Source organism: Poecilia reticulata, chromosome 13 (assembly GCF_904066995.2).
Source record: "Poecilia reticulata chromosome 13, P_reticulata-male-v2, whole genome shotgun sequence".
In the NCBI taxonomy this organism is placed as follows: Eukaryota; Metazoa; Chordata; class Actinopteri; order Cyprinodontiformes; family Poeciliidae; genus Poecilia; species Poecilia reticulata.
Genome location: NC_088842.1, coordinates 14304423 through 14321268, shown reverse-complemented (window position 1 = coordinate 14321268; position 16846 = coordinate 14304423). Strand labels below are relative to the sequence as shown.

Below are 16846 nucleotides of genomic sequence, written 5' to 3'. Positions count from 1 at the left end.
AAGGTCTAAAGACATTTAAAAACATTTGGGGGGGTTTCCTGCTTCACTTTAGTTCAACCTGCTCTTAGTTATTTTACTAATATTAATTTATTTAGCTTAATTTTTTCTTCTAGATTTGATTTCTCAGATCCCTGTTTGCCTTAGCCGACCTACCGCTCTCTCCCCTCACACCCACAGACACCTGCAACCTGTTAATTAATCGGCCCCGGTCCATCCAGCAAAACTCTCCCAGTATTTAGACACCTCCCCTTCTCTGTCCTCACTGGTCCCTGCTTCTTCCTGCTCTGGCTCCCAGTATTATCGTTCTTTCTTCTTCTTCTTCTTTTTGTAAGTCTTTGTTTAGATCTAATTTCATTAAAATCTCACCATCAAACTTGCCACCTAACTTCTTCTTCATTTAGGTCCAATCAGTACACAAATACCACGACAACTTGCAGTTTTTAAAAAACGACCTAGTTATGCTGTGCAAAAATACTTTTTAAAACACACACACACACACACACACACACACAATCCTTTTTGGACCCGAAAAGGACTGATACGTATATCAGCTCTGTTTGTGGGAAGCAGAAGAAAAAATCCTTTCTCTCTCTCTTAGAAAGTTTTATTGCTCCGAGGGGCAACTTTCCAGTTTCTGCCCTTCTATATTGATCCTGATGCGCGTTGACGCGCAGCTGTCAGGTCCTCTCTCCTCCAATCAGCTGGCCCTCTCACTCTGTCGTACGATGCTCTGATCACGGTGGCTTGTTTTCATCGTTTCCCAGTTGCATCCAGCAGCTCTCTGCTTCGCTCCGCGGATGAAGAAGGAGCACAGGCATCCTGGGAAACAACAGTAATCATTATTATTATTATAATAATAGTAATGGACTGCGCACCGCCAGGCTGTCCTACATCCCGTCCCTGATTGATGCTCTTCCCTGCGAGGCTCGGCGCGGACGTTGCAAGGAGGAGCGGCTTTGTCGGAGGACCGATGGGGCCGCGCAGCCTCTCTCCCCTCTAAATAAACGGCGTCACATGCCGCTGGGAAGCGCTTAATCGCTTCAGATGAGAGGAGTTGCGGTGAATGTCGCATCCCGCAGGATTTGGAGCAGCGCCTGAGAGCAGCATGCCCGCATCACAGGGCGTTTTATAACGCGTCTGTGTCATTTTCTCTCGAGTCAAGCTGGTTAGCCTCACTTTGAAGGTAAGCAAGAGTCTTTCTCGGAGAGCTGCCTGCATCCTCTGCTAATTTGACTCATTAGCAGGGGCGCCTCTAGAAAGTTTCTGAACGGGTGACCAGATGGGGGTCACTCACCTTGGTGCACCAAAACTAAAGCAATAATAGAATTTCAAGTGGTGTGATGTTGTTGTGTCTTGAGAAAGGCAATGAGTGAATGAAAGACACTTAAAAAATGTTGGCTAATGACTAAGAAGGTCAAAATGGATGAATAAATACATTTACCATCTTGTCATGTTACTTAAACACAAACTTCAATGGGATTTTTATCTAATATGTTGGTGTGGAAATGTCAAGTAAGGAAAATAATGCATTGTTTAAATTTTTTTTAAAAGAGGAAACAAATGCATGCAAACTTGTGGCCTTGATTGAACAGATTTTCTTCTGTTGAGCTTCACACAGCGGCACGTTTAGAAAGTCAGCCTCTTATTTTGTTCTCCCTCTGCCCCCTGCAGACTCCTGCAGCCATGGGTGAGGAAAGCCGGCTCTCTCATCAGATCCAGAGCGTGGAGAGGAGCGTGGTGTTCCTCAGGCAGGAGCACCTCACTCTGCTCCACGGCCTCCACCTGGAGATCCTCTCCCTGCAGAAACGCTGCTCAGGTGAGGGAAGCGTGCAGCTGCTTGTGTAACCCTGACGCTCCGCGAATGTCTGTTTGATTCTGAACGTCGCTTTTGCAAGCTGATGTTTACCGTTTCTGCGTTGCTGGCATGAAAATGTTAGACTTTGGAAAGGATTCGTGTTTGTTTGTTTTGTAGTGGATTAGATTAAGGTTGAATTTCAATGCATGTCTTTATGTGGTAAATATTAAATAAAAAATAAATAAATAAAAGTTTTTCTTTTGGTTGATTGTTCGTGTAAAAGGAGTATAAATTTAAAAACATCACGCTTTACAAAAAAAAATTAAATAGCCTGTTGAAGATTATTTATGCCCTTCTTAATATTTAATTATCAGACATATTCCATGTTCCTGATGGTATTTTGATGGATTTGGCGACGTGGAAAGGCCTTCTTGGTATCACTCTAATCTTTAGCATAGATTAGATTCAAGTCTGGACTTTGACTGGGCCACCTCAGTACGCCGATATTGCTTCCTCGAGGAAAGATCACGTTAAACTGTGAATAATTTTTGGCTTTACTAAAATGTTGCTCCACTTTACATTAAGAACTCACAAAACGATACATTAAGATGAAACGATACCTGTAGTGTCGCTGTACGAATGCTGTAGATGTCTCATAGAGTTCACGTCCCGGTGACACGACTATGACGAGAATCTAGTTGTCAAAACGGTGTGACAAATTCAATTCTATTACTTTAGATTTATTGGTTATTCAGATAATTTAAGAAATGTAAGAAGTTTATTGTTTCTTATATTTTATGTAAGAAATAATTTAAGAAAGAAAAAAGTGATTTTTTTTTTTCGTTTTTTGTATTTGAAAATGTCTAAATATTTTTCAGTATGGCGTATTTAATTCCCTGTGATCTCATCCTCATGTCAAAGATTTCTCTTGTTAATCTTCTTTAAGCATCCCTTGTATTTTCTTCTTAGTGACCACAGCTCTTAATTAATCAGGAAGGACTCCAATTATTAATCCTTTCTCCCCAAGACAGGACTTGGTCAGTAAATACAGACTCCTGCGTTTATGTTTTTGTTTTGTTTTGTTTAAAAATGATATTATAATCCATCAGGCTTCTGACTCTAATGGAAGAAAGCATCCATTGTTTGGCTGATGTGACCACATCACCATGAGTCACGTTCAGACAGAGGCTACATGATGACATCATGCTGCTTTCTTGTTTGGAGAGTAATGGATTCATCTTCTGTGTAAACATGCTCCCATATCGTTAGATTTACGGCCTTTTCATGGAGATGTTATTCATTTTTGGGCATTCCTAGAAGTAATTTCTCTTGCTTTTGTCTCCACAAACTACCTTTAATCAAATCTAACTCAGTTTTTAGCCTTTTTTTTGGAACTAAGGCAGCTTTTTTGTCCCAGCATGAAGAAAAAAAAAGCAACACACTTTTCTTTTTTTTATTTTTATTGCCAGACATGCAGTAAAATATGTCTACAGATATAAGGGTAATTGTTTTTCCATTAATCTCATAGCTCCAGTAATCCATAAAAAAGGGATTGTGGTGCACAGACACAGGCAGAGCAGAGGGGGGGAAGGGTTGGTGTGTTTACGTGAGAGAGACGGATGGATGGCTCTGTGCCACGCAGGGTGACCAGCTGTGCTGAAAACACCCCCTTCATCACTCTGTAGCACCAGCAACTTCACATCTGGTCAGCGCAGCTGGACCGGTGACATCACACGCCTCCTAAAAAAATGAAACACTCCCACCACCCACCGCTTCGTTCTCTCCTCTTCGTCTGCTTTCAAGAGCAGATGCCATGAGAGACTGTTTACAGTTTTGGGCGTTCGCTGATGCTCAGGTTTCTCTGATTTGTAAAGTGTTTGAGAGAGAGGCTCAAAAACTGAACACCATTAGAGCAGTGCAACCTAGAGATCTTTGTATCCCAGTATAATGAGATTTTTTTTTTAAAAAGCAGCTATTATGACAAAACTCTTGATATAATTAGATAATGAAGCTGTTGTCACAACAAAACGAGCCAGACGTGCTTTTCAGAAGAACAGGATAACTGAACGTTCGTCAAGAGAAAACAAACCTAAGATCTGATTTCTCAACGCGAAATGCTAAAGAAGTCGTCTCAAGAGCACAGCATTAAAATATTATATACGTTTCAGCCGTCAGTTTAGTTGGAGTCTCTTGCTGAAATCTCACCATCCACCTCGATGGTCGCACGGCTTTTATTGAAAGCAGTTCGTCGCATAATAAGACATGCTTCCTTTTGGAGCATTTATGTTTGCAGTGCACCTATGTGTGCAATAGGTTTTACGAAGGGGACGTTTCTTAATGTCTGCAGATGAAATGTGTGTTTTCAGTCCGCTCACTAATCTGCCGCCTTGAAGGTTGCTGCAAGGTTGAGCCGAGCATGTTGTGATCATCAGCTGCGTCTTTCTGCTGCTGACCTTTTATTGCTTCCTGAATTTTCTCATCAGCATAAATGCCTCTTTGCTGCCGTCTCCTCCAGCCACACGCTAATTCACTTCTTTAAATTAGGTCTTTTTTTTCCCCCTCCCCTGCTTTAGTGCACGTTTTATTGTCTGTGTCAGTAGGTTTGTCCTTCAGGATATCTTTGCAGTGTTCAAGGCAGAATCAATGAAACAGGAAACCTCTAATGCTCAGTTATGGGCTGCTGAAGATAAGGCTGACCTACAAAGCGTTGCTGGATGCTGCAATGTGCTGAATGCTCCGTTTTCAGTCCTTCCTCACTATCGGCATGTTGTTAATGAATTGGCTGCATAAGTGTTGATGGTGCAGAAGGATAACAAGAAATTGGAGCTTTTGAAGCTCTTCAGCCGTCCTCCATTACCATAAAACCAGCTGCTGGAAAGTTTTCTGACAGTATTTCCATCCCTTACCCTTTTGCTGCTGTTCCCTCTTGATCACAAAAGTAAATAAGTTCTTATCCAGGCCTGTCACAATAACAAATTTGTCTTTGATAAATTGTCCCAGACGTTATTGCCATAAACGATAATATTGTTCTTTAGAGGCCATTTTCAAATAATATAACTGTATAATATACGGCATAATAACGCTCCAACTAACTCTGAAAGATCAATAAACTGTAAATTGTAGCAAACTTTTAACACTGGAACTCTTTAAATATCTAAAATAAAACTAAACTGCAAATAAAATAAGTTATGAAATCTCTGTGAACAAAGTTAATCTTCAAAAAACGGGATAGTTGAGACCAAAGCAACAAACTGAAGACTTTTGTCCTGCAATTTTGGTGGAAAGAGAGAGAAAAGGGAAAAATGACTGAGTTTGTTTTAATTTATCTTGCGATTAATTGATTTATTACATATTGCGACAGGCCTATGACCTTATCATCTAGTAAAGAAATTCCACTGTTTGGAAGGTTTGTGCCTGAAAATAGACATATTTAGAAATTTCCTCTTGCAGAAATATTTCTGTACGTTCAGACATATCTGAGGATTAGATGAGCCAGCCGTCGTCCCCCAAATGCTGAGCTGAAGTGTGTGACAGATTCGCTGGCTGAGCGGATGTCTGATGCTAACACGCTGATTGACGGGCCAGACACAAGCAGCGATCCTCCTACGCCTTTTCACTTCAAGCTGTCTTTGGCTTAATTAATAAATGAGCATCGTAAACAGAGTAGTCGGGTGTTTGAAAAAAACTATAGTAAGTACGATCATAATAATTTTGGTTATTGTCTTGGTGATGAAAAGGTGTTTGCATCCCTGAATTAATGAAGTGTGAAATGAGGAGATTTCAAAGGGATGAACTGGTTGTTTACAGACCGTGATGCGTTCAGGTGAGCTTCAGCGATGTGGGGAAACGACAAGTCCCAGAGAACTATCCCAGACTGGATTTATTTCCATACAGCTCACAGTCATGCTCGAGGCTTAGAGGATGAGAGGATTAGTAAATCTCCTGCTCTAAGCAGAACTGAAACGATTACCTATATTTCCTGCATCTTCCTGATTTTTTAAAAAAATAGTTTTTTTTGTAATATTTCTTTCTGTTCTTGCACTTCCTGTTTTGGTGTCACTTTACTTTCCTTTTTCTACAAATGGTTTCGAATTACCTGGTGTATGATAAAAGGTATAAAAGTAAAATTGTCTTGTACAGCAGACAAAGATCAGAGATTTTTTTTAATCAGTTTTATGTTTTGACCTCCTGATTCTCTTTAGCTATTTTTATTTCTTTTTTTTTTACTTTCTGGATCAAATGAGAAATTAGCCATCTTCAAAATAGAAATGCTTAGAACAAAGGGAACGGGTTAAAAAATATATCCTATATTAAGTTGTACTGTAGGTTGTTGACATCACGTCTTATTCTGTGTTTTTTTTTACCTGTAGTTTACATAGAACTGTGGGATTTCTTAAAGGGCCAACGACCCAAACTCTGAGCTGAACAGAGTCTAAAGTGTCCAAATTGCCCCCATTGGTGCCATTAATGCCCCTAATACTCTGATTGTTCTGATTATAATTTATAAGTCTGTCACGCCATATTATAATTGAAAAAGTCTTTTGGGTCAAAGATGAAGCATCTTAGAGAAAGAGGAGAAGACTAGTCGCCCTCTACTATGGCCTTTAGGATTTTTATAACATAATTTTCTGAAACGGCATTAAATTAGGACCTGATTGTTTCAGATGAATTGATCACAGATCTGGAAATCTCCTTCAGTCCTGTTTGTGTGCATCTTCTCCTTTAAGATTCAAACTGACCCCTGGTGTTTCTATAGAGGCATTACAAGGACAGAAAAGACTCTTCATCGCTAAACAACTTGCCTTGTGATGAGCCAAACCATTTCAGTTACCTGTTGCCTTTTTATGGTTTGTATGAAACGCAGGCTAAAGTTTAATTGTTTAGGGACCAGGCTGTGCAGCATCGTCAGCTTTTGTTTTGCTAAATGTGGCATGGTTTGCAGAGCAGAAAGCCAAATGCTGAGCTTGTGGATGGTTTCTGTTTCTTTATGTTTCCTCTTGAACCTGAGCCTCCAGTTTCTTTTTTTATTTAAATATGTATTGATTCCACTGAGACACTGAAATCCATGTAAAGGAACACTACAGACCGTTTTTAATAGATTATGTTGGGATGGCTCCACCGAGTCTATTCCATACAGTTTTTGATGATTTCACATTTTGATTTGAGTAAATTATTCATGAGTTTTCTGAGAATATGCTATAAACTGTAGCTAACATGTGTAAACAGAATAAATAAAACAAGATATGATTCGTCTCTGTGACGCCGTTTTTTTTTTTTTTTCTCATTTCAGAGCTGACGAGTGAGAGGAAATCGAAGCCTCCAGGCAGGACGCAGATAGGTATGCACCTTCTGAAAGATCTGGAAAAGTCTGGGGTTGATTTAGTAATTTTCATATTCTGGATAAGCACAGAAAGGTTAAAATTGAGTATGGGTAAAACTTTGAAATCCAAATCTATGAAAAACGAAGGGGCCCTTTACATTGATGATGATGATGTTGCTCCTTCACTGTTGAACACATGAAGACTTGTAGTTTGTCTTACTGCCACACACTTACTAAATAACAAAAAAATGGGTTTTTAACAGCTTGCTGAGCCTCATTTTAATGTTTTTGAACTAGACCAAAGTTGTTTTTTTAATTATTATTATTTTACTTATTTATTTTTGGTTTGGATTCAAACAAAGCACGGAAATTCCTATGTTATTTTTTATCATTATTTTTGTTAAATTATCATCATTGATCCCAGTCATTTAGAGGATCTGCATTTGATTCTTGGTAATTCTGTCCCGTTCTTATGCGTTAGAGATTCTAATTGAGCAAAGTTTCACTTTGCTACAGTTTCAAAAGAATCAAAAAAAAAATCAAACTACCCAAACTATGCAAATGTTTAATGCTTAACTGCACATATTCCCCTCAAATCTGACGGGAAACTCTTGATCAAGTCGTTTGAAATGGAAAGTTTGTGGGAGTCCTGATATGTGCCAAATGTCTTTCTCAACTTTATCTTGTTCCATCATTCAAAAGTATTAGTGCATGTTAAATTTTTCACATTGACAGATTAAAATCACAAATCTTCTTTTTTAAATTTTTTTTGTGTGACGTATCCAAATAAAGTAGTACTTATTATGAGGAAGTAAACAAATGCATTGCTATGTACAAATAAAAGTTTGAAGTGTGGCTTAGATTTATATTCAGCCACCTGAACAGAAAGTACCAAACAGCGTAGGTGGGATCATGTTGCTAAGAACCTTATTTTTTAGTTTTTGCCTTTCATTTAACCTGGGAAGTCCCACTGACAACAAAATCTATTTTAAAAGGGAAATTTGGCAAAGAAGGCAGCAGCAGTTTTGCTACTATTAAGAACACGAGATAAAAAACAGTATGACGAGTTGACATTTTTCACCTGCTTTGAATGTATGTATAATAGTTGGAGCTTGAAGCAGAAACTTCAAGCTACAACAATGATTGTAGGTCATTGTTGTTTAGACACAAGTCAAATGAGAAGTGATGAAACCTAAAACCAGACAAATGTGGATTTCAGGGCATATACAGGGAGAAATAAGTAGGTAATAAATCTCCCATTTAGTCTTTTTTTTATTATTATTTCAAAACTGTGCACAACTTTGCATTATTCTATCACAGACAATTTACCAAAAAAAACACACTAAAGCTTGTTCCTGTAATGAGCAAAGTGTGAAAATGTGCTGCCTCTTGGACTTTTATTCTACCCTTTGCTCTGAGGACACAAAGACAGACAAAGGTTTACGTCCCCAGCTGACCACCCCTCCCATCCCTCAGGGGAACCCATCCCTGTCAGCAGCTCATCCTTCATCCCTGCACCAGCTAAGAGAGAGAAACCTCTGACAAAGTGTTCGCAGGCCATGAATGTTTTACTCCGCTGGTCATATGTGCAGTTTTGCTGTGGGAAAAAAATTTGCAACACCTCTGCTAGAGTGTAAGATACACACACGAGATCCAACAACTTCGCCTGGTGGCTGATGTCCAGTTGTGGCTGCAGAGACGGGCTCCATTTTGTCACATGGAATTAGACACAGAGATGAGGAAGAGGAGTGAAAAGGCGAGCGAGGAGTAAGAAGTGGGTTTTGTCTTGGGTGCATTACTCAGCCATTAGATCCCTTTATTTCCAGGGCAGGTTATCCCCCAATCCATTAATACAACATGGCCTTACAAATCGATCCATTCCCTTTTTTCTTCTTCTGCTCCAGTTTCTACTGGAGGTCCCATTGGGAGTGTCTGCTTACAGACATTACTCAGATGTAAGGCCTGGAAAAGAAAGAGAGAGATGAAGAAGTGGAAGGAGAGAGGCGAGAGGAGAGGGATGAGGAGTTGGGACGCGGGTCGGTGACAGACGTGGAGGAGGGGAGGATAGCATTACGGCCATGATGAAAAAGAAAGCGCGCTATCTCCAATTTCTAGGAATTTAGGTATCAAGTCATATCAAAAACAATCTAGTCTTCAACTGGGGGCAAATGTATTTGGATCTGATTTAGTTTATTGCTTTATTTCAAGCCATTTAGAAGAAAAATAAATGCTTATTGTACCCCTTGAAAAAAGAAAAAAACAAATGTATGCATCCACATATACACAAATATTTACAATAACTATACATACAGTAAGGACAAGATATCTTCTGAGTCATCCTGTTCATTTTGTAATAAAACTGTATTTAGCTTAAAAATAAGTAGGAGGAAGATTGTGTGTCTGCCACTGTAATTTTTAGACATTCTAATTTGTAATAATGCATCCCAATAGATTACTGCTGATTCCTCTGTATGGTTAAGAAAACATTCCAATTAAATGCACTTAACCCTCCTGTTATCCTCATTTTCTGTGTATAGGGAAAACACATACAAATTTCTGTCATTTTGACCCGAGGACAACACAGACATCATTGCTTTGGAGCATGATTCAACAAAATGATCTGATTCCACACATTATCAACATTCAAGCAGGGAGGTGGTGGTGTGATGATGTGGAGCTGCTCTGGTTGCTTTCAGCAGTTCCTTCTGCTGTAATGCAGTGTTTCACCACATGGTGGCACCACTTGCCTTATTATGACCAGTAGGTCCTCCTTTTATTCTCCTCTCCTGTGTGTATTCTTGTGTGCTCTCTTGCAACATATAGTAAAGTTGCCTCTTCATTTTTTTTTTTTGTTTTTTTTTTTGCTTCAGTTGAATAAATACTTGTAGGAAGTTAAAAGTCGTTGCTCATTTGCCACCAACCTCCACACGTCTGACTTCACCTCCGCCTCGCGTTGCACGCTTGAGGAAACTGAAGCCCGCTTTGGGTTAAGCAGCAGGACAATGATCCACAGCAGAGTCACTGAACTTCACCGACTCAGGGCTTTGAGCCTGAACCTCCTCTGCCTGGAGGTGGGACTGAAACGGCTCAAAGGTTGTCCGCAGAAACTAAAAGACAACAAAAAAATTAAACAGCACAATGTGGGAGACCTAACCTTGGCAGGAAACCGACAGCAGATGAGTCTGACTTTGGGGCTTTCTGTTGAGAATAGTATACTGCTGATTCCCAATATTTATTAGGTGGACCAGTCATCCTGCCATGTAGAAGGACTACAAATTAAAATATGTTCATAAAGACAAGGCAGAATATATTAATAATTTCCCCATTCCATTTGGTTTATAACAAGAGGGGAAAGTATCTAACAGGAAGGATTCGATTTAGACATTATCTGCAACATGCAGAATATGTGTGGGAGGAGTCAAACCCTGCATGTCAATGTGAACGCATCAGGTGCGCTGTGAAATACAGTAATGGCAGCACTGTGCTGCGGATATTTTTATTTTCAGCAGAAAGAAGGAAGCTGGTCAGATTTGATGGGAAGTTGAAATACGAAGTAGCTGAAATTACTAAAAATGAATTGCTCTACAGTAAGACAGAAACAAGGACGATCGAATCAAAACACGACCAAAACTACAAAACAACCCGTAATCCTGACAGCCACAGGTTCTCAAATGTGTTAAGGTTTTGTCTGGATCATTCTTACATGCTTAGACCTAAAACTCTTGGATGTAGCTCAGGCTGCTAATATTACTGAGTCATCTTACCAGAGCACCCCATGTTATCTGTATCCAACACATGACCAATCACTATCTTTAAAAAGAACCTCTTCTGGCTTTTCTTTTTCTCCACCAATTTCTTTTGCTTTGCCACTTTTCCATAAGGGCTAGACAGTAGTTGCCGGGTCCTGTGCTTGATTTTATCTAAGCGTCTAAGGGTGAAAGGGCCCTACTTATGCAGTAAACATTTCTAAGATATTCATACTTGCTCTGCTTCTGTGACAGAGTTACTGGAGGAAGAGGAGATGCTGGAGGCCCGCTGCAAGGAGCTGGAAACGCGTCTGGATGAGCAGGAGTACACTCTGGGAGAGCTCCGGAAGGAGCTGGGCCACAAAGGAGAGCTGGTGGGAGCCCTCAGGGCCAACCTCAAGGAAAAGGAGCGTCACTTCCTGGAGGAACTCAAACGGCGCAGCCACTGCTCCACCGTGCTGAACACGGAGCTTCAGAAGCAGACGGAGGCGGCGGCATACCTCTCCTTCCAGCTGCACGCCGCCAAGCAGAAGCTGCACCACCAGAGGATGCAGCAGAGGCAGGGACTCCTGGCCAGAGCCAGCAGCCAGGGGGTCCAGCTGGGAGCCGAGCAGAACTCCCCCCTCACCGGAGCCTCCCCGTCCTCTCCTGTGGTCAAACCCAAGCGTAAGAACATCAGGATGTCTTCCAGAGTGGAGCGCGCTCGGGAGTGCGTCCCCATAGAGAAAGTGCTGGGCCCCGCAGAGCCCACAGCCATGCCGGACCCGGCGCTCTTCCTGCAGCCTCGCAGGCACAGAGCCCGCTCCAGACACACTGTGGCACAAAGACAGCCTCCCCTGGGCCTGGAGAGGGACGGCCAGGAGGAAGGAGGCGGGGAGGGAGCGGTGGAGGTCCACGACGATGCAGCCAGACTGATGTCTTCAGCAGCAGCGCCCCCTGCTGCTCAGACCAACGCAGATTAGCGTCTGAGCATCTCTGCTTTCACCCTACAGTGGGACTGCTGTATGCTATCTTCCATCAGACTGTTAATACTATTATCTTTTGCTCTGCACCTTGACTGAATTATTACTGAGACTGGTTTTAGCTATTTAATTACCGTACACCTACTGCTAATACTTTTCTAATAATCTTTAATATATTCCTAAAATAACTTGCATAGCAAACGTCGGTGAGTGTCACGACTTAGGTTTACACTGCTGTTAGACGCTCTGCGTGCTGCAGAGCCTTAATTTTGAAGCTTTGATTTGTAAAGACGGTGAGTTTGACCTCGGCCCAGTCAACTGAGATCTTCCAAGGCCGACTATAAATCAGGCTGTGTGTCCCAGTGTTTGTGTCCTCCGACTGAGTCGCAGCTGGAAATACCTGAGTGGGAGCAGAGCGTGTGTGTGTTTTAATCACAATGAGCAGAATATAACACATGGAAAATGAGAGTTTGTAATTATTTTAGAAATTGTAAGGCCTTTTTTAGCAGACTATACTGCACATTCAGATTTACAACTCTGTTTACCGAATACCATTTACTTAAAATAGTTCAGAAGTAAAATGTTTAAGCTGAAAAATGTTAGCATAACCTTGCAACAGCACATTTCATTTCATATATCAATTTTTTTTTTTCAACCTTTTCTTCTCAGTTGTGTTCAGGCTTGTAGCTCAGGATACCTTTGTTAAGTTTACAAGTCCAAAGTAAAAAATAATTACATAAAAAAACTCAAAAGTATTATTGTTTAATGCAATGTCAACCCAAGATAAAAGCAGATATAGTAAAAATTTCAGGTGTTCAAGTGGAGATTAATGTCCATTTATTCATGAAGGAGAAACACGGTTTTTAAAATAATGAGCTCTACAGTAATTGTCTACAACATAGCAGAAGTGAATGGAAACAGCTGAAAGTCTAACTTTTCTCCAAAGAACCGGCTCGCGTCATGTATCACTACAGTGACCTAATTGTCAACAATCTAGTCTGGAGACTCAAATGTCTAGAGTTTTCTCTCAACACAAAAACTCGTCTGAGTTTTAAAATAATCACTTCAAACTTCTGAAGTGATGTTGAAAGGGCTGGTAAAATGCCAATATGGAATCTATCACTAATTTGGCTCAGACACTGGGGAAAAAAAAGAACTGTGGTTTCAGATCTTTTTTTTTGTACCAGCATAAGACAGATGAGAAGTAAAAACCACTGAATTTCCAATATCTCTCTGTTATTTCAAAACATGTCTATAGCGTGTTAGACTTGCTTTAGGTAAAATTTATTGTTTGTCTCTTGAGTTGTAATTCCAGTTTTTTATCCACAGACAAATTATCGTTTGAAGAAAACTACTTTAAAAAACAAAAAGAATCAGATGTAGTTCAAATCTATGCAAACATTTAAAAATAATAAAAGTTACTCTTCTATATTTAATAATAATTTCTTGCTATGGAAAATACTTCAGTTGTGAAGATTAAAAGCTGAACTTGTGCCTCAGTGCCTGTCTTGATGATCTTCAGGGTTTTTCTTTGGGTTGAAACTTCACAGAACAAGGCTGCATTCAGGTAACTCTCGGCTGTGACTCGTTGGACCGTGAGATCTGGGTCAGTTTTCCCCTTCACCATGTTGCCATGGTAACCCAAACTCAGAGGTGCCCACCAAGAGACATCTATAGAGGGCCACTGCGATGAGCTTACTGACTTCGTTTAGTCAGACAGTTTTATGCATCACATATTTTATAAATATGAATTTTAAAAAAAGGACTTTTACACGTATTTATGTCATTAATGTCTTTTTTTTTTTTTTTTGGAATTTGTCGAGATTATTTGCCGCCGCCTTTGAAAATTTCTGCCCAACCCCCTTCAGTTTTCACATCTACAAATCATTTGGTACCCAAGCCCTTAGCTTGATTTATTTAATTTAATATGTGTTGCTAGTGATCCTAAATTATAAAAATATTCGGTAACACTTTATTTGAAGGGGTGTGCATAAGACTGGCATGACACGTACATGACATCTGTCATCAACAAGAAGGAGTCTTCATGAATGTTTATGGATGTTGTCATTCAGTAAATGATGACACTTTTAATGCAAAGTTGACTATTTATACTTTTAATGGAAATTTTAATAGAACTTTGCATTCAAATGGTCATTATTGACCAAAATAATGCAAAGTTTACACTTTTAATGCAACTTTTAGTGCAACTTTGCCTTAAAAGTGTCACTATTTACCGAATGACACTTCATGACAACAGTTGTAAACATTCATGAAGACTTCTTCATGTTTTGTGTCATGTTTATGACAGTGCCATGTAACACTTCAAATAAAGTGTTAAAATATTCAAAGCTACATTTTATTTGATTTTGTATCTTTGTGTGCTTTTTTTTTCATTACAGCAAATTTCCATTGAGTGTGGTTCTGATTTCCATTTGATCCTGTCAAATAAGACCAATCCTATGATTATGGCCAATAATCTAACAAAAAAAAAAAGTCTGTGCGACCTTTGTTTATATGACTCCATTGTTCATTGAAGTCGTATAAACAAACTGCGCTGCAGCCGACATCAACAGAACCACTTTAAATGATTAACTGAACCAAACAACCTGCGTGAAACGGCGAAGGGGCGAAGCGACCAGCGCCCAGACTTCCTCAGGTGTGGCTTCTCTGCTGAACTGCGACTTCATCTGTTGCTTTGTTGTGTTGGAGTTTCTTTTGACCTCAGGAGAACAAACAAACAAAAAGACTTTCGTCTTTAAGGAGTCTGTACATTTTAAAGGCTGGTTTTACTTGTTTGTGTCTCTTTACTGTTAAAAATCTTCACAAAGACAGTAAATATCCAGGAGTCATCTCTCTCTGGAAATGAGAAGGTGATGACCACTGGTGTTAACACCACTAAGATATAAATTAAATGTAAACTTTTTTTTTATATGTCTTTTAGGAAAGTTTTTTTTTTCTGCTGACTGGAAGAAGGCAATCTCTAAAAAGTAACTACTACTCTGTAGTTGCAGCCTTATAGCAGAGGATTTGTGCACGATGAAATAAGCAGGGCAGGGTGGAAATTTCGTCTCTCAGTTTGGGATTTATAAATATCATTTTACTGTGTGTAATTCTCAGTGCTATGCTCTGAATTTTCTGTGTTATTAACGTCAAACGTGATTTTACTGCTGTCCTGATTTGCTTCCTTCCTAATTTCCGAGTTAAATGTTTAGCACTACATATACAACAATATGTTAATAGATGATTGATTATTTGTATTTATATTTAAGATTACATATTCTAGAAAGAGCTAAAGAGGAATTACCTTTATATTTTGTAATAATCTAACCTTCTGAGTTTGGTTTGTAACTTTGACTGATAGATTTGTTTCTTTGCTTCCACTTCTTAAGCAAATAGGAATATTATTGCATCCCTTTATGGACTGTCTTAGTTAAAATGAATTATTTTGCTAGATATCTTAACCCACCCTCTGGTTGTTATTTTGTTTTTCCAAGACGGCTGTTGCACTGAAAATAGGACATGCAGACATTAGACTGTTAGACTCCCTTACTGCAACATTTTTCTCCTACATCTTCTAGTTTGGCACAAAGTAATCGCAACACATTTTAAAATCTATGATTTTTTTTTCCCCTTTAATATTCCAGCTGCAGTGACTCATCCAAGCCTGGATTGATCACTTCCAACTTTTTACAACATATTGAGAGAAATCTCAGCTGACGGAAGAATACAAATCATAATCATTTAAAGATTTACTCTGTTTATTAAAACAGAAAAAAGGAAGCAGCAATGCCTCTATACTTTCTCATTGTTTAGGTCTAAAGTAGATTTTTCTGGACTGTATTTATTTACCTCCATCAACCCACTTCTTGGACATGTTTTCTTGTTTATTTCTAGCAATAATGCTGTGCGGGACTCGACATGGGATGAAGAAAGGTGTCCCTTAAGGTTCTTGTCCTGGTTTGGCCTGTGGCTGAGCATGAGATGCTGATTACCGCATATACTGTGCTGGCAACCTACAGTGAAACTGTACCAAAAATGGAATAAAAAGGGGGACTGCTGAGTGTGCCGAATACTTTGTTGTTGAAAGTTAATCTGAGGCAATTAAAGAGAAATTTTGCAAGTGTATTAATGAATTCACAGAAAGAACTTTGTCTTATTTTTGCAGTCTTTTTATATTTAGAAGTATTGTTATTAAGGACGATTTAGAATAATACGCTAAACGTTCAAATTTGATCCCACCGGCCCAAATAGTTGGGCCTTCTAAGAACATACTTTTTGTCTTCATCTGATATTAAGTCAAACATTTCCTGTTTAGCTCAGTTGGGTAAAATATTTCCTAAATATGAGGCAGTGAGAAGGAAAAGGTTACATCTTTTCATGTGTGTGTATAACTATTTAGTTTTAGCTTAGCATAAAATTATTTCTTAAAAGATTTATACACGATTAGACAAATTTTCACTCAATTAAGGATGTTTTTACATGACAAATGTAAAAACGGTGACAAAGCTGGTGACAAATGTTTAGAAATGTTGCACTAGGATTGTGTGCAGAAGACCAAACCTAGACTGTCATCCTAAAAAAAGTAAGAACTTATAATCCTTGAGTATAAATCACTTCATATCTATTTGGATGCTGGTGTATAATTTTAAACTAACGAAGAATAAATTACATTTGATTCCTCTTATATATTTAACAGGGCAAACAGATAAATTACTAGAAAGAAAAGTTAAGATCTGGATAAGGCAAAAATATTTATAGACATATTATTATTGTTGTTGAGGGAGAGTGTCTATTTATTTACTTAGGCTAACATCTAATTATTTCTTTCTGTGCTATTAACCATTTTCCATTAAGTTTTTTTTTTGTTTTTTTTTTTACATTTTATTGATTGATTTTTTTGGGGGGGGTCGGGGGGGATACAAAACAAGTGACAGCAATACATCTGGCATAAGATTTACATTAAACAACCTAATCCCCAAAGTACACAAATATAAATAATGAAAGAATAGAAAACAAATAAATA

At 39.0% G+C, this 16846-nt stretch overlaps 1 protein-coding gene across 1 annotated transcript; it reads left to right on the top strand.

Annotated features, from left to right (window-relative positions):
* The first annotated feature begins 531 nt into the window (after positions 1 to 531).
* Positions 532 to 15948, top strand: ccdc92ba (coiled-coil domain containing 92Ba). The gene is made up of 4 exons (XM_008425610.3): positions 532 to 1183; positions 1672 to 1816; positions 7086 to 7133; positions 11117 to 15948. Exons 2-4 carry the CDS (start codon positions 1684 to 1686, stop codon positions 11821 to 11823), a joined length of 888 nt encoding a protein of 295 aa, XP_008423832.1. The 5' UTR covers positions 532 to 1183; positions 1672 to 1683; the 3' UTR covers positions 11824 to 15948.
* The last annotated feature ends 898 nt before the right edge of the window (positions 15949 to 16846 follow it).

Excerpts from the sequence above, each read along its gene's own strand:
- ccdc92ba (XM_008425610.3), top strand. The coding sequence starts at position 1,684 with ATGGGTGAGGAAAGCCGGCTCTCTCATCAGATCCAGAGCGTGGAGAGG. Across the intron at positions 1,817-7,085 it reads CCTGCAGAAACGCTGCTCAG|AGCTGACGAGTGAGAGGAAA; the intron begins GTGAGGGAAGCG and ends TTCTCATTTCAG. Across the intron at positions 7,134-11,116 it reads TCCAGGCAGGACGCAGATAG|AGTTACTGGAGGAAGAGGAG; the intron begins GTATGCACCTTC and ends CTTCTGTGACAG.